Genomic DNA, 27,372 nt, shown 5'->3' with positions numbered 1-27,372 from the left:
AATGTGAGCCTTTTTAAATTCATCCACACGTTCGGTATTTCAAAACACCAAAATACTACAATACCCATGAGCCATCAGCGTTCCCAAGCGCCAAAAACGATAGAATGAAGATAGACAAAAACAAAATTAACCTTTATTTACCAGTTTTTTTTATTATTCATGCGAAAAAAAGTAAAATCAAACAATGTTGCTTATAATATATAATATAATATATAACAAGATTTGGTGCAGAACAGTTAAAACTGATGCACTATGAAAACCTCTGTATAAGATGTATGTATTTATATTCTTCTGCGTTAGAATGACTGCTTTGAAGATAAGAAAAAAAACACAACAACAATCCAGCTTTGCTTGTGAGGTGAGGTTAAATCTTTCACCCATTTCACGGTGGGGGAAAAAAAGCTTCTGGTTTGATGTTTAAAAGAAAGTGGCGTCGAGAAAGGTGAAGACATTGATCTGTAATCCAAGAATAAACATTTTCTTCCTCCCCTCCTCTCGCCAGAAATGGTATCGGCTTACAACTTTTCCCGTAAAACTATTACCTTCCTTTGTCACCATCTGTCATCTCCAGGCCTCTCTGAATGGAATTTTAAAGACAACATACTAAGAGCATCAGAGCTGCTGTGTCAAGATTTGCATAAATTTGTTGCTTTTTCTTCTTCTTTTTCTTCAGCCCCTTCCTCTCTGCTTGCTGCTTTCCTACTTTTATATTGTTTCGCACTTTATTGATCTCCCCTCATATCCTACTTGGGGAGTTAATAACATTCACGCTTTGCCTTTTGCCTTCTTTTTTGTTGAAAACACTAATAGCTTCTTGTAGGTGCAACACTGAGGCTTTTTGAAATTTTGTTAGCTGCCACAGGTAGAAGTCTTAAATCTACCCTAAACAACACTAATATTTTATGCTGCGATATTGGCTACAGGCTTATCTTTTTCCTCCCCACCCCCCCCAGTCCTCACAGCAGCCCCCGACTTTTATAGCACATACTTAAACCAGCGGCGTGCTATTATAGAGGATTTGCAATGAGACGCGTTGTTTACACTTGGAGGAAAGTCATTATACATGCCATCAAAGTGAAATCGGCCGGTCTGCGGTGACTGTGTCGGGAATGGGGTAAAAAAAAAAAAAAAAAAAAGATAAATCCCGTGTTGTTCTGTTGCTTTGGTTTAACGCCTTTTGGTGTAGTGCGTAGCATTAACGCGCGTTTACCTTTGTGATGCTGTAAATCCTTGTCTGTTGCCGAATTTCGCACGTTTTCAAAAGGTTTTGACAGGTGATTACGAGGGCTGTTGGTATTGTCAGGTTTGGCCTTTAAAATGAATTAGTGGCTGTTAGCTGAAAGGAGGGGCCGCACAGTGGCGGAGCAGCGAGCCGTCTCTCTGAACGGCGGAGAAGGTCGAGTCCCATTTGACTGCGCAGGGTTTGCATGTTCTCCATGGGGATCCGATTCCCACGACTTCTAGCCGAGTACTGGATGATATGTCAGCACTCAACATCCCAACCATATGCCAGTGCTGAAGCCGGTGTGTAAAATGAACTAGCATGGCAAGGTTGAGCACCTGGCTGTTCACAGATTCGGCTTTTCAGGGTGTGAAAAACCGCAACTGGAGGGTAATCATCCTCTCCAGCTGAGCCACAGCTGCCGATCCCCGTTCATGGAAACGCTTTGCACTGCTTTCTTATCAAATATTTATTACATAAAAGCCATGATATGCAATGTCAGAATTTACTTGTTGCTATATTGCTAAGTTACACAAAATTGTGGCACATTTTCAGAAAGCATATATGGGAATAAAATTTATTTTTCCAGACATTAAACAATGAAAGTATTGGAATCAAACTTGCCATGCACTTCTACACAGCGTTTTCAATAAGTCGCCTATGTTAATATAACAGCTCCTATTAAACTATTTTGCAACACCAAAACCTATATTTTCCGAAATAACTGCTTTCAGAAGTGATAAAGACAGATTAAAATAAAATCCACATCATCCCTTAAGACTGAATTAATTGTCTTAATCTTAATAGTGGTAATATTATGGCTTTGAAACCATTTACCCTCCGTTTGGAATCGATCACTTATGTTTTATACCTTGTAAAATAGCAGCATTATATATGAATCTAATTTATTTGTATTTTTTTAAATAACTAAACGATATGTGATTATTAGCATGTATGAGGCACAACTAAGTTAATTTGCTTCTGGCCCGAGTCAAAGTATTTTCCTATCAACTGGAGCTCTCGCTGCCTCTGATTCCTCGGGCCCGATAGCTCTGAGGGGGATTAGCTTAGCTTTGCAAATTACAAATAGCTGTTGGGCCAACAACAGGACAACACACTTATCAACAACAGTTTCCAGCTTACATGTTGTTTAATGCTTGAGCGACATCAAAATGAGCGCCGCCGTCGCCAGCCTCTTGAAAACTCCGCGCAGGGCCCGGTGATCAGACGCTCTGCTAACCGTGTTGTTTTAGCACCTTTCATTAACACGGCTCCACGCCGGCGCTGTCATCGGGACTCGCATCGCATGCCTCGCCTTTCCATGTTGCGGAGCATCCCTTGCAAATGCAAAGTAGCCCCTGCTGGGTTTTTTTTTTTTTTTTTTTTTTTTTGTCAACCAAGCGCGGACACTCGGCACTCGCCATCTTTAATGAATAATGCCAACTTAAATTCTGAGTGAATTAAGGGACAATAAGGCGACATAGCGAGGAAAATTAGTCGCGACCACGCGTGGGCTGAACAGCAGGTGTGTCTTATCGTGTTCAAACTGTTTCCAGATATGGAGAATAGCGTCTTGGGTTTTTTTTTCCAAGTTCCTTTTCGAAAACTCTTCGCTCCCCTACAGACCACACCAAAAATGATTAGACAGATTGCTTCAAGACAAAATTCATCATCAAAATCCTGAATATTCAACAGGATAATTAGACCGAGGCATCAGGCTGCTCATTCCTCAAGCCGAACATCTTAAGAGGCTGCCTGGTGTCAGGTACAGCTTCCTGCACTGCCATGTCCCAAGTATCTGCTACATCTGCAGGGTGAAAAACTAGTCGACATAAATCTCAACTTTCGTCCAACGGATGTTGTTTTTCATGTTTTATAACTTTATTACCAAAGTACACCGCAGTTCGAAGTTCTGCTTTTACTCCAACTTCTTAAACCCAAAAGTCATCTCGGGTTAGTTGTTAGTGGTTAATTGTTATCAACACGGGAATCATTGCTGTTCAGGAGCTAGTTGCAGCGTTATTGCATCTTTGCAGTGCACTTTTAAAAACAAGTAAAACAAAATTTTTTTTAAAATAATAATCCTCAATGATTTTACTCAGTCTGCATTTTCCTCTTAGGTTGCAGGATTTCTGTATCTTTCAGTGTGTTTCACAAACTTTGGCTGACTTTCACTGTAGAATTTACTGTTCTATCGTTAGCTCAGTTCTTGGTGTCAGTGTGGGTTTATGTGGCAATCTTACTGAAACTGTGCAAACCCTCAGTATACAAATCAGGAAACGTAGTTGCATAAAATAAGAATATCCCGTCATTTATTCAGACTCGACTTATTATATGGACTAATTGATAGGCTGGTTTTGGCCCACTCCAATTGGCCGTAGTAAACAATTGTTCTGCACATGCAAGTAGCTGGACGACAACAACGATGGCGGCCGCCAGAGTGACGTGACTCCCAGTTTCTATTCTCCTGGAACTTGTTAGTTGTGTTGAGTCACAACAATAACACTCCAACTTGGTCGTCTGTATATATATATGTATATATATACCGTATTTTCCGCCCTATAAGGCGCACCTAAATACCTAAAATTTTCTCAAAAGCTGCCAGTGCGCCTTATAGCCCGGTGCGCCTTATATATGGACGATTGTTCTACTCAAGACTGCTATTTGACAGCTGAACAACCAGAAGCTTTTATTTTGACAACTTAACTTCGCAACCGGATCTTCAGAGCGGACCAGACTCCGCACAACACCTTAATCACTCATGGTTGCACACCAACATTCTAACAAACCAAAATAAACTAGATGAAATAATTACTCCCTAAACTGGGGAACAAAAACACAGCATAAACACAATCAACACAACACCAAGCCCAACAACGAGCCACAATAACCTCCAACAACACAAAACATGAATTTGTCGCTGCAAGGCATGATGGGACATCATGCCTTGCAGCGACAAATTCAACCTGAGCTCCTCAGTGCAGCCGATAGAAACTCCCATAATTCATTGCAGCTGTTTGTGGTGTTTTAAATGCAATTATTGGGGGTTATATTTGGTTTGTGGTGTCGGTAATAATTGTGTTGTGTTGTGTTTTTGTTGCTTAGTTCATGTAGTTTAGTTTATTATTATTATTATTATTACCGGTAGTTGTAAGTTGTCAACCAGTAGTGAAGAAGGTTTTGTGTGTAGTGTCGTCCTGGCATAGGCTGCAGGTAGACTATTAAAATAAAGCGTGTGCACCTCTCTGGGTGTTCGAATCAGTGGAAAATGTAACCTAATGGCTTTGAGCTAAAATGTTGCCGACCACTGGTCTATTCCATGCGCCTTATAGGGCGGTGCGCCTTATATATGAATGAAGTTGTAAATTATGTCAATCAATGTAGGTGCGCCTTATAACCCGGTGCGCCTTATAGGGCAGAAAATACGGTATATATATATTTTTTTTTCTTTACAAAAGCAAACAACAGCGCCCACAAGTGGCTCCATGTACTAACTGCGTTGTTTTCAACGTTTCTGCCATTTCCGTGTCAACGGACCTTGTTTTCCCATATGTTGCTATGTAAACTCGAAATTTTTCTTGGAACAAAAATGCAAAAGTGATGCGTTGGAACTTTGTCTCGTAAACCCGGGCCTCTTATCTCTGATCTTTCAGTTTCGGTGACCTGTAGTCACACGACAATACAATACTGTAGCATTTGATTTTCTGTGTTGCCTGAAGTGGAGTTGAATAAACCGGTGTTAGCAGAGCTCCACAGCTGTTTTACTGTGTTACAATCACGCTGACTCAACACTTAAGCAGCCTTGTGGTTATTGATAAAAATAGGGAACAAAAGAAGAAGAGCATGGAAAGCTCAGATAGCCGATACACTATTTTCCTGGAGAAGGGAGTCGGTTTTGAGAATTAGGATGGCGTCTTGCCACCTGAACTGTTATTTTCCCAGAGTGGACTGACAATCATGTTTGTTCTTCATATGACATTGAAGCGCCAACAGCAGCAAATCTGCAATTTGGACTCTGTAAGTAGTGATTTGGCGGTAAAGAAATCCTATTTTTAGCTCGAGTGCTCAAGTTGCTTACCAACATTATGAGCTACACTCATGTGACAATCTGAATCCTGAGTGAGAGTTAAAAATATAAAAAAAATAAATAAAAAATCAAGAAAGCCACCATCATTGACAGTTTAGGGCTTTTTAAAAAGTCACTAAATTGGTATTTCTCTAACTCGTGAAACTAATAAAATGGCTTCTGAGCTAAGTTGTAATTACTAAAGTGATGATAGATAGCTTGTGCAAATTCCTCTAAATGACCTCAAAAAGGGAAAAAAAAAGGGTTGTGCTATTCTTAGAGGTTTATGGTTGCTCATTTGGTTCAGTCTGTCATTGTTAAAAACTGCTAACAGGTGTTGATAAGAGTGCACCAGAAGCTTTTTACTTTTTTTTTTTTTTTTTTGTCTCCCTATCCGCACCTTCTATTAGCATGATAAATGTACCAGGGCGGTAATTGTCGCAGCCATTCGCGCGCACGACCCCGCGCACTTGAGAAATTAGAGAGTCATTCATGTGAAGGCACGCACCAACTTTCCCATGCACGCTGACAACTCTCCTTACTGTCTCCGAGGGGTGTGCAAAAATAACTGGATGTTTGAAAAATTGGGTTAAAGGGAAAAAACTGGGTTGAAGACTGGTCCATTTTTAAATCTGTCAGCATGAATTGAAATGTTGTTGGAAAGACTTTAAAGACGGAGCAGCCGGATCCGAACGAGCTAACGTTGCCGTAAATGCAGCATTAGGGAATATTTCCCCCGCTCTGTGGCGGGCTTTTCTCGCTACACAGTGCGTGAGTTTGGTTAAGAGGGAAACGCAATTTGTTGAGTCACGGCTGCCAATGTGTTTTGGTGCCGTTCAACTTTCCATGATGCTTTCTTTACTTGGTGGAGGTTAATCGAAGCGTTTGCAAACGCTAATTGAACATAAGACAATCGTAGACGGCCTCTGATTCTTTGATCTCAATCAAACCTTAGTCAACAGGTTAGAAAGTAATGAGAGAAAAAAAGCCAACTGAAACCCTGTGGCCATTAAAGCTGCATTCTTTTAACTCCACGTGCAATATGCAATGGTCGTAGTTCAGCCATGCCTTTTGCTCATTTATGAATATTCTTTTTCATTTCTTTTCTGAACAAGTAGGCTTTTTTTCAACATACCTTTTTACATTTTTTTAGAAAAGACAATACTCACATATGCAATGAGAGCGTTTTGCTGTTGTGATAATGATTTGATTCACCACGAATACAAACACTTAGCTGACATTATGGTCTTTGTGCCATGAGATCTGTACTTTGAAATACCCACACTTTCGGTCAATCCAAAAAATTATTCTTTTCATAAAATTATTGCAAAATGATTGCGATTAGACTTTTATATCATATTTAAAATGACGTTGTTTATTGACGGTTCATTTAACTAACGGTTTTTACATGTTCCACTTTTCTTTTTTAAATGCAACTTCAATAATGCAATGAACAGCCAATTAGATATGAAATTATCCATTTATTGGCAACATGTTATTATGATATTAAAGAAAGAAAGAAAAAGCTTATTTATTGGCTTCGTTACATTTAAAATGTCCCAAATTGTTACATTACAGATTATTGCTACTTTTGGAACACCCTGTTTACGTGGCTACTGACCGGATAAACAAAATGGAATAAATTACACAATTTGTGTGTTTCACACACTGCAGCAGGTGGAATTTTACAACGAAGTGCAGCTTCGGTTTGAGCGCTGAATGCTGATATCGGCACAAGTTAGAATTAAAAGCTGATGAATGTTCAAAGAAGAAGTCTTAATCAGATAGAAATACAAAAAAACCCCCCAGTTATTTCAGTGGCACACATCTTAGGACTATGGGAGCCTTTTTTAGGTCAACCTTGGAGTATATGTGGGGCAATCAGTGTTTTCACACCACCCTTGCACTGCCCCGGAGTGTGGGTGTGGGTGTGTGTGTGTGTGTGTGTGTGTGTGTGTGTGTGGTGGTGGTGCACAGAGACCACCTCATGAGAGTCACGTTCACACGGCCTCTCTGCAGATCTGAAGGCGCCCTTAAATAAAAAATAAAAAAAAAGCAGCTGCTAATGAGTCAGGTAGGAGGTTGAGGAGGCCGGGTGGAAATATTTTGGCTCCACCCCTCTTATTACCATGGTGATTCTTCCTCGGAGTTATATCACCATTTTTTGCATGATGGATACTTCAGTTTTTGCGCGGTAATAAAAAAGTATATCGCCGTTGTCAATCTTTATATCCAGCCTGTGATTCAAGATAAATTCTGGGCCATTCTCTCCTCACAGATGTGCATGAGTTGAGTCGTATTCTGGGATGTCTTTGTGAACGCTGTCTCGAGGTCACCCCCCCCCCCCCACACACACACACATCCACACACACACACACACACTATCTCTATTGGGCCGAGGTCTGAGTTTTGTATTTGCTGTCATTCTCTCGCTGATTGACTTTGACATTTAGGAATCATTGTCCCGCTCCATCACCTAGTTTCCACTGAGCTTAAACTGGCAGCCTCTGACATTGTCCTGTGAAATACCTTGATGGACCTGCAAAGTAACTGATTTGGACATCACAGCCTCAAATCGTGACGCTGTCTGGGCTACCGCTTCACCTTTCTGATGATGTTTTGATGTTGGTCTTGCAGTGCAGTTCACATGGCATGTAGGTCGGGGCTGCATGTTCTACATTTCATCAGAGTGAATTGGGAAAATCTTAACATCGGTGGAAAAGAATCATCGGCCTCAAGATCTGGACCGAGCCACATTTTAAATGCGATTTCATACATAGATGCAGACAATTCCAAAGGGTTCACTTAGACTTCTCTGCTGCTCTGATGCTACGAGGCTTTAATGTCTGTTGTCACCATGGAGGGAGAAATAAAGAAAGTAATTGTGTTGTACCAGAACTTGAGCAATCTCATCAGCTGCCGGGCACACGTGTCAAAATATAAAGACAAAGCTGGAAACTTGAGTGGTTGCAGCCCGATGGAACAAGGTTGAAATATGACCGGGGAATGGGTGGCCCAGAAGGGAAGCAGAACAAACAGCTGATGTGAAGAGGCCAGCAGAGATCAACATTGACTTAGGTTTTTTTTTTTTCCCATCTCTGTTTTTTTTTTTTTTTTTTTTTTCCTTACCTAGATTGGCAATGATAAAAGTGAGTGATGTTGATAAATACTCGCACAGCCAGTTTATCAGCAGCTGTCTGGCTTGGGGTTGCCGGCGGCAGCATCCAAGGCTGATAACCCCTGAGGCCTGAGGCATGATGTTGGGAGGAGGAGGAGGAGGAGGAGGAGGAGGAGGAGGAGGAGGAAGAGGAGGTGGTGCAGAGGATGATGCAGCTGCCTCGTTTTGGCCTGGCCATAACCCTAATTTAGCCGGCTGATATTTTACATGCCCGCCAGTAGTTGTTAAATAATATGAAGAGGTATAAATGCCTGTAATGCCGCTCACAGAGCAGAAACTGAGGGATCGATGCAGAGATGGAACCAACCGGTTTATTCCATGGCTTCAAACATAGAAGAGGAAAAAAATATCAAAAGATCAGAACACAGAGTTTTATTTTTCTTTACACAGATCTGATGACATTGTGCGGCTTTGTAATGTCAGAGTTGACTCATCTTTCATCATTCTAAGCTGTACTAAGGTGCACTTCTGAGATTATATTTGCCGCTGTATGCGAGTCCTGTACATTCAACATATTTTCCCCTCTCATGTGTACTTATTAATCCTCAACTTGTCAACAACCAAACACTGGAGGCACTTTGTTTTTTAGTTGTCTTTTCATACAAATTTATTTGGGGATTTATGGATTTAAATTTTACAAATGTAACACACACACACACACACACACACACACACACACACACACACACACACACACACACACACACATATATATATGCACACAAAATAAACGTTTTTTTTCAGCCTTCTTTATAGATGCTCCCCCAAATATCTTGAAGCAAAGAAATTATGTCATATCATATCATAAATGAACACTTTTTGTGAGCATGTCAGATTTTTTGTGTTATAACATCAGATTCAAAGAACACCGTGACTTTGTATTTATATTAGCTTATGCTATAACAGGAAAGTCTTCATATGCAACTTTCTATTCTATTTTATTCTATTCTATTCTATTCATATACAGTTTCCGTGACAATTTCAATTTACAATAAGTAATAATTTGGTTTAGTTTGAATCAGTATGAGATTACCCAATCAGTGAAAACAACAGTCATGACTCAGACTGTTATATACCGTTATCCAATTAGCCTGACGTGTCTCGCATTCCGTTCGTCTTCCACAAGGAGGTGTATTGAGTCAATTGAAGAAGCAGAGCGACTGTTTAACCACAAAAAAAGTGCGAGTTCCCACGTTGTGCATTTTGTTTTTAGATGACAGAAATGACATTGAAACATCAGTCCTTTGAGCTCCAAACGTCTGGAAGCCAGCCAACGTAGCAGTGAAATGACTCACCACTGCCACCCACAGTGCAACAGTGGCATGACTTACATTTTCCACCTTGCAACGTCGTGCAGCAGCGGACCACAGCAAACGAATCATTGTAGTTTCTGTCTGTTTTTGTCTGTTTATACTGAATATTGCATCTGTATTGATTGCCTGAGAGGGTCAAGCCTATTTAGACAGGTACATACCTGTGCAAATGACTACATGAGCTGTGTTTACAGATTGAGCCTTTGGCCCATTGCACATTCTCATGAAGTTGATGAAGCGCTTCATGAAACGCTTTGCTCTTATCAGCACAACAAACACTGTTGGTTATGTTTAATAGTTTAGTGTGTGGTGTCTACCACAAACTCCCGTGGTTACTTTCTTCAGTTTATGTGTTATTCTTGCCGCTGCCAACTCAAGCCTGTGATCAATAGCTGTTTGTTTTGTTTTTTTTTTGTTTGTTGCTTGCTTTCATTTTTATTTAAAAAGGCACTTAACGATGAAAAACAAAACAAAACCAAAAACGTTTGTTTTCTTTCTTTTGAACAAAATGTGATCTAATTGAGTGGTTTAACAGTGTAATACAACTAAAAGAAACTCCACACACAAGCAATGTGTATCAAGAAAGAAAGCCCATCTGTAAGAGCGGACCCATGTGTGGGAGGCTGTGTGCATATGTGCAGGCTATGTGCCTGTGAGACTGTATGCACCTGGAAAGCACTTGACAGATGGTTGCTTCAGCTCGAGCTGAACGTTGCTTCTTTCTTTCTTTCTTTTTTTTTTTTTTTTTTATCTCCTCGGTGTTAAGCCTCTTTCATAGATCGAAAGTGTTTCGGTCAGCGTTTCGATCAAGGTAAACTCTTTCAGCCTTCTCAATTGTTTGCCGGGCATCTCCGGAGTATGTTTATCCTGCCCCCCCCCCCCCCCCATCATTTGTTTTTGTTTGATTCAGGCAAGCTGAACGTGATGCCGAGTTGTGGCTTTCTCTGTTGCGTTCCCTATATTGTGGCTGGTGCAATCGCTGAGTAATACGTTTAGAAATCATCACATCAGTAAATAGGCGTGGATTAAGTCATTTATCGGATGAAGTGTAGAGGTTTAATTTGGGAAAATTTGTGTACTGTTACATATACACGCACACAGCCGGAGGTGTCATCTGGAAGCCCTGTGCAGAGAACAAAATGTACCTGGTTTAAATTTGGCCATCATTCCCTTTGCAGTGGTCACCTTGTGCAGCGTTCCTCCGCTCCCAGCAGAACTGTCCCGCTTGGAACGCTGGAAGTTCTTGAAGCGTGTCAAGCACCATCTGTGACGTTCATTGGATCTCCTCCGCTGTGTCAGAACGGCACCCTTCAGCTTGAACTTCATCTCGGGAAAGATGAGGGAGTCGCAGGGAGCCGAACCCAGCCAGCAAGGCTGGTGGGGGAGACGCGATTGTGTCGGCGCGGCTGAAAAAGATGCACAATTTGACCACACTCGGTCTGCCGGTCTTTTTTTTGCACCACATTTTCTTCCCCGGATGAGAGTCTGACTGCAGAGGGCAAATTCAAGGTGCACACCTCCGTGAATGGCAGTGAAAACAATCAGCAAGCTCTTTCTACTGCAATAACTATTGTTTGGCCTCGGGGTCCTCGCTGTGGAGTCGAATCTTGTCACCGGTGACGATCTCTATCGCCAAGTTTGGGGATCACCCCCAGATGCAGTTCCACATCTGTAGTAGAGTGACTAATGTACAGGTGCAAAGACAGATTAACACGGATCTTTGGCGCTCAGTGTGCAATGTCGGAAGGAAGTCATTGCTATTGCAGTAGTGCGGAACAATGGACATGATCGCACGCCATTCTGGGACGTGATCAAAGGCAGTAACAGCTGTCGAAGGCAATTTCATATTAAATTCCTCATAAATCTCGTCTGGATGTGATTAAATGTTTATTGATCATTATTTGTTCTTCTGCAAATGGCTGAGGATCAATCGCAGCACTGCCACCTAGTGGCTGGAGGGTAGAAGGCAGCATATTTCCTTTTGAGGTGAAGTCACTCGCAACTTCGATCATTGTTGTGGCCAGAAACCTTTCATACTCCAACGCCATGTGCTCTTTGTGTAAATACTACCAGTCATGCACTGAAATTTTTGTGAGGAAAAAAAAGATTAGAATCAAACCGGCACCGAGGGTAGTAATCCAAGTGCTTTGCCTCTTAAAGAGCCGCATATATGTGCAACGACACACAAAAGTGAATTGACAGAAATGTTCGATCATGCTTCACAATTTGCCTTAAATTGCTAAGAAAAGAAGGTGACTTTTTTTTTTTTGCGCTGCCTTTTGTCGGTGTCTCTCCCATATCATTAGTCTTAATTATGTCAGTCGTTGTGGAGGGAATTGGGTCAGACACTAACTGTTAATATTGACTCAACATTCAGTCCACATCTGTCATGCGGGATCGCTGGCGGTGCCGTCACCTCTGTATGTCTATTACCAGAAGGTCTGAGTCCCCGGTCCCACCGTGTTGTGGCGCTCGCCACTGCAGTCACCTCGGGCCAGTGCGACAGCCACAGGAACGCCATAAAAGCCGCAGAAGCATGAAGTGCACCGTCGGTGTTTATGCTCGCACTTAAAACTCTTAACACCCTTAACTCTGTTTAATTTGCCTCAAATCAGTCGTCGTGGCGATAAAGTCCGATTTACACGTCGAATGTTAAGTATCATCAGTAAAAAAATCCACACTTGTGTGCCGGCCAGATGTTTTGGAGCTCGGGAGTTTAGGATGGCGATGGGTCCGTTTTAACATGTCTGCGTGTAAATAGTTTCATTAGGTCACTGCTTATTTGGTGCGACCTTGTGTTTAGAAAAAAAATTAAAAAATGAAGGAATAAATAGCCGCTGACAGATTTTACACCGGCAGTGTGTTGACTTGTTACTGTATATCCCTGTGAAACGGTCCTCCTAAATTTAGCATGTACTCAGCAGCAGATGTTTGTGCCCTTTTTGATGCTGTGGGTAATAATCCTTAATATTCTTGCTGTTTGAAACTAAATGAGGCTTTAATGCACTCTGATTCCATCTCCTAGCACTTGTTAATTGTTTTTTGAAAGTCCATAAATTATTTCTGTGGCTTTTTTTCTTTTTTTGCCAAGTTTCTTGTAGATAAACAGAAACTTTCAAGGATGAAATGGAAGTGTTTTAATACTGTGACAGTCTTTTTTTTTTTTTTTTTTTTTTTTTTGATTAGAGCTTCCATTTGAAATGTCATTGTAAGAGAGAAGGAGGGGAGGGGTGGCGGAGGGGTGATACTCGCAGAACTGCTTGTCTTCGCTGAGATAGCTTTTTCTTGCCAAAACCTTCAGACTTTTCTGACCTTGCCTGGCAGTAACAGTGTAAAACAAAAGTGTTTTTTAAAACTTTATTGTGTGAATCCGTGCATTCCTGCGTCCTCGCTTCTTTATGTCCTCCATCACCGTCGCCGTCGGCTCGGCTCGGCACATCGGGACCCTCATTAAAGCTGTTGTGTGATGCATTAGAAGTCCGGTCACTAATCTCCTTCCTCTTGCTCTTTTTCTTTTCTTTCCAGATGGTCACAAGAACAAAGAAAATATTTGTGGGTGGCCTGTCAGCCAATACAGTAGTGGAAGATGTGAAGCAGTATTTTGAACAGTTTGGAAAGGTAAGAACACTTTGTTTTCTTGTTTCACGACCGCGGCTACTTTTTCTGTCCTGTTGGTCGAGGCCTTATCGTTTTTAGAATAAAACACGTCATTTGATTCGATAATTGGAAGTTTGCTCGAGCTTCAGTCCAACAGTCACTGTGCTGAAGCCGCTCTCAATCCGAATGCTTTCACTGGGATATAGACCACATGGCCAACATCTCAAGCTTTATAGCTGTTTGAGCCTTAAAAGAAGCCAGCAGCTCCAGTTTGGCTCCTCTCCTGACAGCAAGACAAATAAATATCTATTGTGACAAGCAAACAGCTGAAGATTTGGCAGGAGCGACACACACGCACACACACACAAACACACACCATGCCTGGTCAACAACATGCATTGTGCTTACAGAGCAAACAACCAATGGCAACCAGCTGCCATGACCCCCCCCCCCCCTCCCCCCCCAAAAATAAAAAATTAATAAATAAAAATAAACAACTTTTTCTTCTCACTTATACATGATTAGAAAAAACACTCGAATAAAATACACCCGACTATTTCAAACGGAGTTATACTTCTGACACTGTTCCTTTATTTCAGTGTGGACTGAAACAGTGAGCTGGTTGTTTCTGTTTGCCGCTGCAGTTTCTCATGGCCAACACCCCCAGCTGATCAAGTCATATCTGCACACACCCCTTCATACAAGGACATGCATATGGCACACACGCACACCAGCCATCGAGTGTACGCACGCACGCACGCACGCACACAGGCACGCACACACGCACACAAACAGGCTTTGATACAGTGGCAGCATTTCACAGATAATTTCCCCACACTGAGAGCAGATCCATTTCCCTCATGTCATATTCCACATCAGTCAAGGTCACCTTCAGCTGATACAGTCCCTGTAACATCAGCACTTGACCTTGAGCTTAAACAATTTTCTCAAGGATGGATTTTTCACGGGCACATAATGTACCATGTCCTGAAGGAGACAAAGAGTGGTTATAAATTAATAAAAAAACCAAAAAAAAAAACTTGGGTTTTTTTTTTCCCCTTTTATATTTTTCGTGCAAAGACAATTTGCAACCACCCTCCCCCAAACCCCTTTCTAAGCCCTGTGTTATTTTCGGGACCGAGAGCGAGCAAGGTGAAGGACTTTGTTTTCCCTCGTTCTCTGTCGGAGTGGCGTCGTCGACCTGACCGTAGCCTGGTCCGCCGTTCCAAATCGAGGCGCCTTATTTGCACAATAGAATGCAGCCAGCAAATATACAGCACGACTTTGCAATCAATGGATGTGAGAAAGGGCTCGAAATGATTTTCGACTTGATTGAATGACATAATTGACTTGATTATACAAAGTTTTTTCCTCCTTGAGGAATCCTCAACTGCTTAGGAGGAAACAAACAAATCAGACTGATTGAGCAAGATCTTGTGCATGTTTCTGTGTGTGCTTTTATAGCCTACTTGTGCATGCTTGGATGTGTTTGCAGTACTGCTCTTGCCATGCGTGAGGGTGTCAGCGATTAAGTGTATTTATGTGGGTGCATGATTAGGGGTACACGTGTATGTGCGTGTGTGTGTGTGCGCGCGCACGCAAACAGATTTAAGTATCTTTGGCAAAAATACAATCAGAGGTGATATTGTGGGCTATGGCAAGACAAGATACAGTGCAAAAAAAAAAAAAAAAACAGGTTTTGTGTGTGTCTTTTCTTTATTTCTTTCTGCCTTACACATTCCAGGATTTATTAAATAACCTGCCTGTCAGTGCAACCTACCATTATCGCCACATACACACCACTCTGAAGACTTATCCACAGAAGGAAAAACCAATTAATTCAGTTTCCCCTTCATAGAATCTTGGTGGCAGTGTGTGTGTGTGTCTGTCAGTCAGTCATCAGTCTGTCTGTCTGTCAGCCTATGTGCATGTCAAGGGGGACATTAACCCGTACAGTGGCAGGGCAGCTCGTCATTTATATTTCTGGGAAGTCTGTTTTGAAGCACTTATCAATCATCACACAACTACTGCTTGAGGCACCTGCAAATGTTCCTCCTCACTGGGAACAAGTCATTTTAGTGATGTTATTTAGCAACTGTGTGTGTGTGTGTGTGTGTGTGTGTGTGTGTGTGTGTGTGTGTGTGTGTGTGTGTGTGTGTGTGTGTGTGTGTGTGTGTGTGTGTGTGTGTGTGTGTGCACTCGGTAGCACAGGCCAATTAGCAGGATGTGGTCTACTGAGATGGCGGTGTTTGGGAGGCAGTGGAGGGGAAACAGCTGGTGTGGCCACAATTGGGTCACAGGTTCTGTCTGTAACCTCCACACCTCCCCCCCCTCCCCTCCCCTCCCCTCCCCTCCTTCCCCTCCCTTCCACCTCAGTCCCTCCCTTCTGTCTCTATTCTGTCAGGGAGAGATGTGGCATTTGTTATGGGGAGAGGCTGACAGCTCTCATGCACATCAGTCTCACTGCCACTCTCCCAGCCGTCACCATTAGGAAAGAGCACATGCCCGAGCCTGGCACAACTTCAGAGGAGCCCCAGCTCCACAGCCACAGACACTATTTTTTATTTATTTTTTTTGCCACCGACAGTACACGGCTGAAGGTGTGCAGTGGGAGCGATTGTGACAGTCATTTGAACGGAACTGAAGTGTGGTTGTGTTTTGACTGATTCTAATGCATCTCAGATGGATCCCATTACCTGCTTAATAGTAGCCACATCCTGCCTTCCATTTTTTTTTCTCCGGCAGCACGCTGCACTTTAGCCCGGCAAGCCAGATGAGACAATCTTATCAGCACCGCCTGCTCTCCCTTTATTTTCAAGGACTCTTAACTGGAGGCTGCAGCTATTTCTGTCTTGCAATAAAGTCAAATTAATCAGTGGACTGTTTGTGCTATTACGTGTTATTGTGCAGACTTATAAATTGTAAGAAAAGACAATGTTAGCCTTTAAGTAGAACATTTTCTCCTCTCTGTGTGTCAGCCTCGCTGGCTGAAGTTTTGTTGCCATTTTTTTGATAATGATGTTGTGTTTGCAATATGCACTGTCATCTTGAAGCATTTTTAATGCTCTTTGCCTTGGGTAGTGCTGTTATGGCTTGCATGGTAAGCACAGCTGCTCTGTCTGGACACACAGTTTATAGGTATTTTCCTAGTTCTTTATGTTTTATGTCCTATAAAATATCATATTGTAATATTAGCCATACAGGAAACAGGGCAACTTCAGTAGTTTCATTATAAAACATCACATGGAGCACAAAACAGTGTAAATGATAAAACATGCAGGAAGACATACAGTTACTGTTGTCACTACATTGTATTAGTGTTTTATCTTCATGCTTACATATAATAGTCTGATGCCTTGCTTGTTCGTGTCATATAGTATTGATATCAATGATGTTTATTTCAGAATTTGAATCATAATTAAAGTTAAGTCACACTGCACCATCTTAATATTTGCACCGCACATGCTTTATCACATGCAAAGTAAAGTATTTTTTTACATTCCAAGTTATGCTGGTTGTTAAGATCTCGATGTGGGGAAAAAAAAACAAAGTTCCATGTGGTACTGAGATGTTTTTAGTTTAAAACACTCGGTATTTATCTCGAGTCTGCAGCAATCATATCTGTTACTTATGGTTTTGCACTGAAAATGATTTTATAATTATAATTTCTCTCTTATCACCATTGTAATTCATTAATTTATGCCATCTGTGATTTATCCAAATAAGAAATAGAATTGTTTAACCTCTACTTATTGCCTCAAAAAGCAACGCTCATGATTGGAAAAGACTTCAGCCTGACCCACAGTCTTTGAACTTCACAGATTTAGAATAATATTATCACAGAGATGTGAAAAAAGTGTATTATTGTCAGGTCATGTCAGCCTCATTTTACCTGTTAAAGTATAATTACTGTAACTGTAATTTCATCAATCTTTGATTGCCTTACCTCTTCAATTGTTAGATGCCATGTTAATATATATTCTTCCCTTCCTGTGATGCGATAAAAATTAGTGCGATAATTGGAATTGATATAATCCTCAGCCCACCATGAGTGTGCGGCACCATCTGTCAATCCACTGTAATCTCCAGCTTCACAGAGGTCTTGAATCTGAGCCTTAAAAGAAAGCGGCAGCACCAGGAGGAGTTTGGCTCCACGGCAGTAGAACAAATAAATATCTATTGTGACAAGCAAACAGACGAGGATATAGCAGCAGCATCACACAGCCCACCATTCCTCTTTAACAACATGTTACAAAAAACAGAGAAAGGGAAAAAAAACCCAAAACAAATCAAAACCTTAGAACATTTTTTTCTTCCTCACTGATGACAGTGTGACACTAGAAAGAAATATAACTCACTATTGGAAGAAAAGTCATACTTATGTTGGTTTGCATAACAAGCAGAGGCACACCCAAATGTCAGCAGGCAGAGGTGACAGCAAGGAGAGGTTTTTATATTATTGGGCATAACAACTGTATATACTTTGACTTGTTCAGAGCCACAGCTTGCCCCGGGGTCAAAGGTTCACAGGCAGATAAAGGGAGAGCTGACGCGCTTGTACCTTCACTGTCTTGACAAGCCACACTTTGATGCAAGTTTAAGCCTTTCACACTCAAAAAAGTACTTCAATGTTGCAGTTTTTACATCAGACAGAAGTTGCGATTTGGGAAGTGACAATGTGATTCTTGGAAAGTCTCACTTCGCTTCTGGATATTGTTCCCTGATGTGTATTCTTCTTCTCCTGTGTGCTGACTGTTCTGGTAACAAACGTACCGGGCCACTCCTTTATAAATGTGGGCATGACGTTCCAGCAGAGCCCTGCCCGGGCATGTAAAGAGCCCTCCCTACAGTTAAAAGCATAATTAGCAGGGGTGGCTAATGCTTCCGCATTGGTTTATTGTAATCGGCTTTGAGTGCGTCTCATAGTGCCTTTATTTGGCTGCTGTGCCGAGACGACTCCAGTTCACTGGCTCACTCTCCACCCTCCTGTCCGTCGGCGGGGCTTTGCTGGAGCCGGCCTGGAGCCGACTTTTAGTTTCATCAGAGCTCGTTGCTTCCATGTCAGTGGGCCGCCACAATCGTCCCTTTATGTCTAGGCAGTCCTGGTTCTCATGCTCCGCTGGTCCAGAGCCAAAGCCTGGAGGTGGAGCTCAATGGGAGGAGAAGAAGGAGGAGGATGTGGTGGTGGAGGAGCTTAACCAGTTCATTGCCAGTGGGCTCAGGAGAAATAAAGGTAGACGCAGAGGTCATTACCGAGTAATCAAATGAGACAGTGGCCTAATAATATAAGGGCCGAAAAAGTCCGTAAAGGGACACAGCAGAAAGAGTGATGACATCTGTCGCCGGACCGGCGAAGGAAGGGGGAGCTGATGGGGAGACATCGTGCATTGTTCCACATTGGTTGAGGAAAGGAGATGCTGACCTCTCTTCCACTTTTACTGAAGGGTAGCAGAAGAAAGAAGGGATTGAAATTAAAGAAGCATTGGGGAAGGATTCCTTGGCGAGTGCATGAAATTTGTTCTGGAGCTCTGGTAATCGAATACCATGGCTGACATTTTGCATGCCCTTAGATTTTGTAAATGGCAGAAAAATAACTTCAGTGTGACCATCTGTAAAGACCATTTGAATTAATTTTGCCTGCCTGCCTTTGGCGTTTAGAAACCCTCAAGGTATCAGGTATTCTGAAAATTTCAGGAAAATCCAACCCTGATGACAATTACGACGAGCTGAATGGATTGTTGTGTGCTGTCCTCACAGAGTGCAGTTGAATCACTGTTGAGAGATTATAAATCATCAATAATCATCGATCTCATCCTTCCTGTCTCATCTGATTGATTAGAGAATTGAATTTTACCTTGGGTGGCGGAGCTGTTAAGCTCTCACCACAACCTATACAGCGGGGCTTAAAATGGACTCGGTGAAGGTGCACATTAATTGCGCTTTGAACTTGCTCACTTGTCCGCCATGTTCATTGACTGAAATAGCAAAACATGAATGATTAATGCAGAAAAATACACTTTTTTTTTATGTGGGAGGGGGGGGGGGGGGGGGGAAGGAAGCTAATCAAAAGGCCACAGTCCTTCATTCCACTTCCTCGGCTGATGCAGGTGCACATTTGCATGCCATTTACATGGTAGCTCGCAGTGACCACGACCACTCCAGCGTCTGGGTGTCCATCATCTGCTGACATTCTGTGATTGTTTCCTCTCCGCTGCGACTCGCCCAATCAGTTGAGGATATAGTGTGGTTCCAGTGATTACAAGGAGTGATCAGAGCAGCAATGATGGAGCATGTGCCTTGCAGTGGCGATTTAGCCAGAGGCTTCAATCTCATTGCAGTCACTTGTAGTTAGTGACTGAGACCAGCAGCGAGAAGGGCAGTGCAATATAAATGAATTGGCTATGAATGTGGATATAGATGCGGCGCTGCAGGGACACACAGGGGGAAAGGGCCGGTTAGACAAACTATTTCATATCCCCCTTGACCTTTATTTGCCCACTGGCCCGGCAACATTTCCAATAGAGTAGCTTTTAAATGGCCGCTGAAGAATTGAGATCTATTTCAGATTTGAGGCCATTTTTATGTGTGTGTGTATGTGTGTGTCTTTGCATGACACCGCAAAAATGCGCGTGTTAATTTAAGCAGAAATCCAACAATTTGCAATAGAAAATCGCAGCATTAACAAGAGAATACATAGATTTCTTTGACTATCCTTGATCCGGGAGAAACGCCTCGACGTGGTCCTCTTCAACAGCCTGAGCAGGCGGCGCAGTATCTGCGGCTCACAAAGAGAGCCGTGGATCAAGGGAGATTGACACCTTTCTGTAGGTTTGTGGTCTCATCTCCCAGCTGTCCCTCCTGAAATGGCTCCCCTGGGATAAGCCGGGATTGGCTTGATTGTGTTATCGGCGACTGATCGGGTCATTGAATGATGGAATTTTGAGCCCCTGTTCTGCTTAAAGAATGAAATGTTTAAAGAAGATTGACTGTGATTGGATCGGATCCAGCACCTGCTCAAAGGGGTCAATCAGGTGAAGGCAGGAGGCAGCAATCTCTGCTGTGCTATTGTGACTCGAGTGTGTGTGTGTGGGTGTGTGTGTGTGTGTGTGTGGGTGTGGGTGTGGGGGGTGATGATTTGGGAGAGAAGGGGGTGGGTGGGAGGGATTAACGTGCGTGTTGGGGTCGAGTGTTGACGTTGTTGGTGAGGAGATGGAGGGGTGGGGTCGCAGAAGGAGGAGGAGGGGGTGCCATTCAGCGGGGAAGCAGTTTTAAAAATGTCATCAGAGGAAGTGTCATGAGTAATTTGCAGCAGTCTCACTATCAGACTGGTGTGGAGGTGGACACCTCGGCTCTGCAAGCGACAGTCTAGTCCTCAGGGAGCCTTATGTGGGAGAGCACTTCAGAGATTCAAAGAAGAGTGGCTTTCCTCAGCTGGATAAGAAACAAGTTTTGATATAGCTGCATGTGTGTGTGTCCTAAAGAATGGCATAGATAGATAGCTACATGGATGGTTGGATAGATAGCGTCAACTGTGTCTTAGGACGAGTTAGCACAACCAGCAGCAAGCACACCGTCTGAGGACCGTTTTGACTATTGGTAGTGTGACGTTTAGAAAAGCTGATGGCTCAGGAGACAGTGATTGGTGTTATGCTTGCAGAGTGGAGGAAAAATAACGCCACTCGCTAAGAATGAGACCCAGGTTGTTGCTTGAACATCTGGAAAAAAAGCAAAGAATTAAACATGAAGGGGTGAATTCATGAAGGAATATTATAGTAGAAGAATTTGATATTTATGGTGCTACATTTGTAAGAATCGAAGCAAATCCTGACAACACTTGCTGGATTTTTTTTTTTTTTTTTTAAATACTGTGATTAGATTTGCTGCATTTACATTTGATCTCGACCCCAGATGGAGGGGTGATGGATTGGTGTATGAGTAGATACATGGGGTGGGTGTTTAGTTAAATAGCTGGATAGATTCAGAGGTGGACAGGCATGTTTGAGGTCCACCGTCTTGAGTGACAGTCCACAGTCACATCCAAATGAGAAACAAAACGAGGATGTCAAACTGCTCACCGGATCGGCTTTTTAAAGACGTTACAAAACTGCTTCTCAGCTTCTCACTTTCCCCTCTACGTTTAAAAAAAAAAAAAAAAAAAAAAAAACGAAACCAAAAAACCAAAAAAGCCTTCTTATCCTTATCTGACATTTTTTTGAACAGCCTGTGGCCCCACATGCCCCCTCCAGTGGAAACCAGTGAGCGTGAACCATGACTCAGCACCACCTGGAGAACAGGCAGAGGAAGGCTCCAGTGATGACAGTGCACAGCCGCCCGCCCAATATCTCAGCTTTTATACATCCTTGGACATCCCTTAAAGGCAATTTTTGCACATTCTTCTGGGTGGATTTATCACGAATGCCTGAACAGCAAGGGGACGATAATAGAGGTGCTTGAGTTTAAACTGCAACCCTGAGGCCTTGTGTATATTTCAGAGGCATACAGTATACCAAAATAAAAAAAAAATGTTAATGTGCAGGTAGATGGGAGCTTTGCCACAACCCTGGACTTCTTCAGCGGCGCGACTTGGAAAGCAGTGAAAAATTAACAGCTTCGGGTACACAACACAATTAGAAATGCACAACGAATATGTCAAATAAAGCAGAAATCTGACACAATAAATAACATACATTCCTTTTTGCAAACAGGCAGAGAGACATTACAAGATGGCGAGCATATCCAGTCATGACTGACATCCCACGACGCCGGCAGTACACACAGATCTATTTTTTTTCTAAATAGCTCTCTGTGATTTCAGTTTAAGTGTTGACTTGAAGTGGCCCCTTTGCCTGCGCTTCTTCAGCCACCTACTGCAGTGTGACCAGGTCCACCGGCAGCTCCAGCTCATGCTATGAGTGCCTCCCACGCATCGCCTCCTCGAAATCACCGGGTAAATGTTCTTACATGGAAATGTACACAATGTGCCAGTGGTTTTTGATGTGAAAGGCTAATGAAGTCTCTGAGGTTTCACTTATGTGGAACACTTAGTGTTCGTTCCCGCGCGTCTCTGCTCTGCGTGTCCCTGCGTCTGTGGCTCTGGTGAGAGTGGGAGATTAACTCGATCTGAGGCCTAAAGTCGCACACCATCTTAAATACAGTTATTAGAAATTGCTTGTTCGGTTTCATTTTTGATACAAGTGTAAAATCCAACATCAGTCGTGACACATTCATTACATCCGGTAATATTTAGCTGGAGATGAGTAAGTAGGCCAAACAAAAATGGGGGTAATTGCAATGAAAAATGTAGCTTCTGCAGAAGAAGTGAATACTTGACTTTCTATCCAAGTCTAGTATCTTATATATTATCATGCAGTTCTTCCAAACTGTTCTTTTCCTTACTGTTAATGTTTACGTTGTTAACAGAAGACATCTTGAGTGCTGCATTGGCAGCTGAGCGACGATGTACTCACGGACAGCTATTCTTTAAACTTACAGCTCATGTCAGCACACTAATACTTTCACATTGATAACGCTAACATTTTTTTTTTTTAACAGACAAATGAAAATCGTAGCTTAATGGCACTACGTTAATTGCCAGGAGATCACAAAAAGTCATTAGGGTTAATCTTCTGGGAAATATGAACGTCTGGGCCAATCCGTCTCAGTAAATAAGTGAAATGTTTAACAGATTTTCTGGCAATTCATTCATCGCCTCTCAAGTTACTTAACCCAGAACCAGCAACCCCGTTGCACGAGAGAGTGCTCCAATTTGCTCTCTGTCAGCTGTAAATGTGGTAGTTATTGAAATCCTTCAGCAGAAAGGGTCAGGACCTGCGGTGGCCTGACCCCCGCCGCCTCGCCCGGGAATGTCTACATGTAAATGGAGTTTTCTATAATTTGTAGCGCATGTGTCGTATTGTTATAACAGCTCATCTGTGGCCTTGTTTGGATGGAGGTCAGTGCATAAGTGTGTGCGGCTAAGTGAGTGTTGATTAATTTATAGTTTATTTATAGTGGCACCACACATATTATAGAAAGTCTCCGGCTATTTACTGCTGCTTGTCACTGAAACTATTAGTTATAGAATCAACGTTGCATTTGGATCGTGTGCCAGTAAAGACTAGTAGTGATGCAGTAAGGTGTTATTATTCTTTAGACTTAATGAAATCATTAATATGGTTATAATGAATGACCGATTTCGTCATGAGCATTACGTAAAGCTTTGGTTTTCAGTGACTGTTTCACGAAACGCCTGTTTGCTGCAGGCGAGCGCCTCATTAATCCTGAACTGACTGAGAGCAACATGAAGGATTTCCAAACGTAAGTGACATTAAGATCAGACCCTGCCCCTCTGTACCTGTGACGCATTAGCAGCCTGCAGTAAACCTTTATAAAGACCTGATGCAACTTAAGCAGAACTGGATGAGTAAACCAGTCATCAGACTGACCCACAAAGCGTCGCCAGCTCAGCTGACGGATCACAAGAACTCCATGGCACGCTGTCAAACACATTTTAGTTCACGGGCCACGAACAGTCCAGTTTCATCTTGAGTGGACTAGACAAATAACATAGTTCCATAACAGTCTTTATATTTAAACTTTCTTGTCGTGGCGCAGAGTATAAATGATGAAATTGTCTATATTTGCACAAAACTGATTATGACTGAAAATGACTACAACCTAAAGCCATTTTTAATGATACCTTCTGCTGCAAAATGCAGTAAAAATGTCCCAAAAAACCCTTGTGTAGCTTTTGCCTTATACATGTTTTTCCACACTCACCCCCTTGTGGGCCTGTTTTGGCCAACGGGCACCTCTGCTGAAAAATATATCAACTGCTTTATCTACATTGCTTTAACCTTTCACTGAGTTTCAGTGACTCACTTATTTCTATGTATACTTACTTAATCAAGGGTTTTCACAGCATCCCCCCCTTTTACCACCAGCAGAGCCTGTGAAGCCACATCATAACATCCTGAACCAAAACCAAATCATCCTGGCAGGATTCTGTTGTCCAAATGCCAAATGTGGCTACAATACTGACTGAATGAATACAGAGTTTGGTGTCTGCATGAAGCACATTTGAAATGACTTTTCAAACCAGGCAAAATATTTTTCATTCTGATTTTTATTGTTTGTATCGGAGCGTTATGAAGCATCCTGCGAGCACCAAAGCCAGAATCAAGAGTGAAATATTGAGTAGGCTCCCTTTGGTCTGCTCCAGCCATTAACTGGTTGCTTTTTTTTTTTTTTTTTTTTATTACTCAAGACCTTTTTTCTCATGATTGAAGGGAGCATCTGTCCCCCCTCTGATATTAACAAAACTTCCCTCTTACTTAAGGCAGGTGTGGCAGGCAGCGATTAAGGATCTGCCCGGTGCGGGAAATAAAATAAACAGTGATTGGACTAAGATTTGACAACCGCTTGTCAACTACATTTTAGGTGAAAATAAAATCTCCTTGAAGAGGAATCATTCAGCATTTGGGAAAACGCGCTCATTTGCTTTCTGGTGGAGAGTAAGATAAGAAGATTGATGTCGATCCATTCAATATAAGGCTACAGCCAACAGCTTAGATTAGATTAGCACAAAGACTATAAACAGAGGGAGACAGCTAGCCTGGCTCTGCTCAGTCGTGTCACGATTCACCTGGCGTCAACCTTTGTCTGACTATGGACACTTCTCTTCCCAAATGTTAACTCTTTGTATAAACACTGGCATAGAGATGTTGCTAATGCTTAGGAAGTCACCAGCAAAGAAAATACCAATGGAGTAAGAATAATAATATCCTTTTTTTTTCCTCCCCCCCAATCTTGAATTCCTGACAAGAGCTACGTAGATGAAAATAAGAAATCCACCGAATAGTGGATTTTTATATTTCTGTCACACCGCATATCAGCCCATCAGTTTTAATCAGTGGTAGATGGCGGAGCTGTTAAGCCATTTTTGTGTAAATAACCCCGCATGTGTTTCTGCGAGAGACACTGGGAGACGGGGGAAGAGAAAGGCGACGGCGGGAGATGAAGATAAGGTAGATCATGTCATAAACGTTGGGATTTAAACCAGTTAAATCCGTCCTCCTTGTCTTGCTTTTCCCGTTTAATCAACATGCAGAGTTCTACACGCATCATACAGAAAACCGCAAGCCGCCGGAATATGAAAACACGCGGAAGATTTCAAGATAAGTGCAAAGGTAAATTTAATATAATGTCAGCAGCACTTGTCAGTGATTCTCTGAGGCAGATTGAGGTGATCAGTAATTACTTGAGACATTTTTCTGGTTGTTAAAAAGCACTTACTTAGGGTTGCAGGTGAAGGTTAAAGTCGCAATGATAGCGATGCATCTTGTCGTTGTGTTTTATGCTTAGGCTAATTTATAAAGCATAAATGCTGCCGGCGCTACACGAGTGGTGGTACCTACATATCTGCAGTTTGTTTCCATCCATTTTCCTCGGCTCTGCTGACCTCTTTGTTTGATTTAGTGCGATTTTTTTTATGCAGTTTTGCGTTTGCGTCTCTGTGTTTTCTAAACAACGCGCTCACTCCTTTAAAAAAAAATGAATAATGCAGCGAGCGAGCGGACGTGCATGCGATGCTAGAGAGTGACAGATCCCTATCTTAGTTGCCATGCTATGAATAATCTTTAGCTTATTTTCTGAAGTGGTATCTCAGGGTTCTGGTCGAATTGTCTGAAAGCTAAATAAGTCTGCTTGATTGAACTAATGGCACAGAGCCAAGATCTGGCACCAAGTCTTGTCTTTCATCTTAATCTTTTGGTCACGGACACATTGACCAGGCTCATACGCACACACACGCACGCACACACACACACACACACACACACGCGCGCGCACACACACACACGCACACACGCACACCAAAGCTCCCTTCCAAGTCACTTCCTGATCAGGAAACTTTGAACCCAACATGTGGCCCATAAGTCCTATCCACAGGTAATTAGGTTTGATGGTTAGTTGAGCAGAAGCATAGATTTTATCCTTCTCTCCGTCTCGCCTCCTGGAGGGTTGCCTCTACTTGTTTTTGATAAGCCCACCGCCAGCCCAGCATCAGTCTCTTCCAGCTGAACACACATTGTAAAAGCCACCAAGGAGCAGTCATCCCCTTTTAAAGATGACTTACCCCTGAAAATGAAATTATGAAGACAGGGAAAAGGGCCGTGGTGCACAACACTGAGTATACATGTGCAACAGTGAAAAGATAAACAATTTAAAAGCTTGTAAACATTGTGTGTCGGCAAATGGGCTTTGAATTCTCCTAATATTAAATGGTGCGACCACAAAAATACCTAAAATGATAAATGGACAATATCAATAGAGTGTTATTTTCAATAATTTAAACATTAAAAATGCCCTATGGTATTATAATATTTGAATAATTTGCCTTAAAATCACAAAGATTTTAATTCAATGTTGTTACTTTAATATTTTGTTTTATGTATTTGGAATTATTAAGCAAGTATTATTACAGAAATTGATTAAATCCTGAAGATCTTGAGACCTATTCCAAATTTCAGTCTTTGTTGTTCCTGGCAATTTCAACACTTTCTTTTTTACTATTGGCACATTTTGAAATTAGTATAATTAAACACCAAAAAATGCCACTTATCTCCACAGTACATGGTACCAGTCTCATGCCAGAAATGTTGTACTCAAAATTGAAGTGTTTTGTAGGTGCCATTGACTTATGAGGGTTGATGGTAAAATAACAATTACAACATTTGTTAATAAGCATGTACATATTGTATATGTATCATTTCAGGTGAAAATGCACGTTTACATGACAATGGTTCTCAAAGTCACTGAAAATGCAACTTTTTCAAAGCAGCTCCCAAGGTGGAACTTTTCAAAAATGCTACGACTGTCTCCAGCCACTGCTATTACCTTACCATTGTTACCAACAGCGCCAGCTCGTGGCCTGCTATGCCCACTGCAATGTTTTCAGAGTTTCTGCCATCCCCTGTGTAAACGGATATCATTTTTC

At 42.1% G+C, this 27,372-nt stretch overlaps 1 protein-coding gene across 9 annotated transcripts in view; it reads left to right on the top strand.

Moving 5' to 3' along the window:
- Window positions 1-27,372, top strand: part of msi2b (musashi RNA-binding protein 2b) — a 267,667-nt gene that overhangs the window by 73,344 nt on the left and 166,951 nt on the right. For all 9 annotated transcript variants that reach the window (XR_013936935.1, XM_080509412.1, XM_080509418.1 and 6 more), the window contains exon 6: window positions 13,305-13,397. Coding sequence is in view for 8 of the 9 variants with exons in the window: in XM_080509412.1 (XP_080365538.1) it covers window positions 13,305-13,397 (93 nt within the window). In the remaining variant the exon portion in view is untranslated. The remainder of the gene's footprint in view (window positions 1-13,304; window positions 13,398-27,372) is intronic.

This window comes from Blennius ocellaris, assembly GCF_963422515.1.
Source record: "Blennius ocellaris genome assembly, chromosome: 14".
Lineage (NCBI taxonomy): Eukaryota > Metazoa > Chordata > Actinopteri > Blenniiformes > Blenniidae > Blennius > Blennius ocellaris.
Note: the sequence above shows the minus strand (reverse complement) of the source record. Positions and strands in the feature narration are given on the sequence as shown.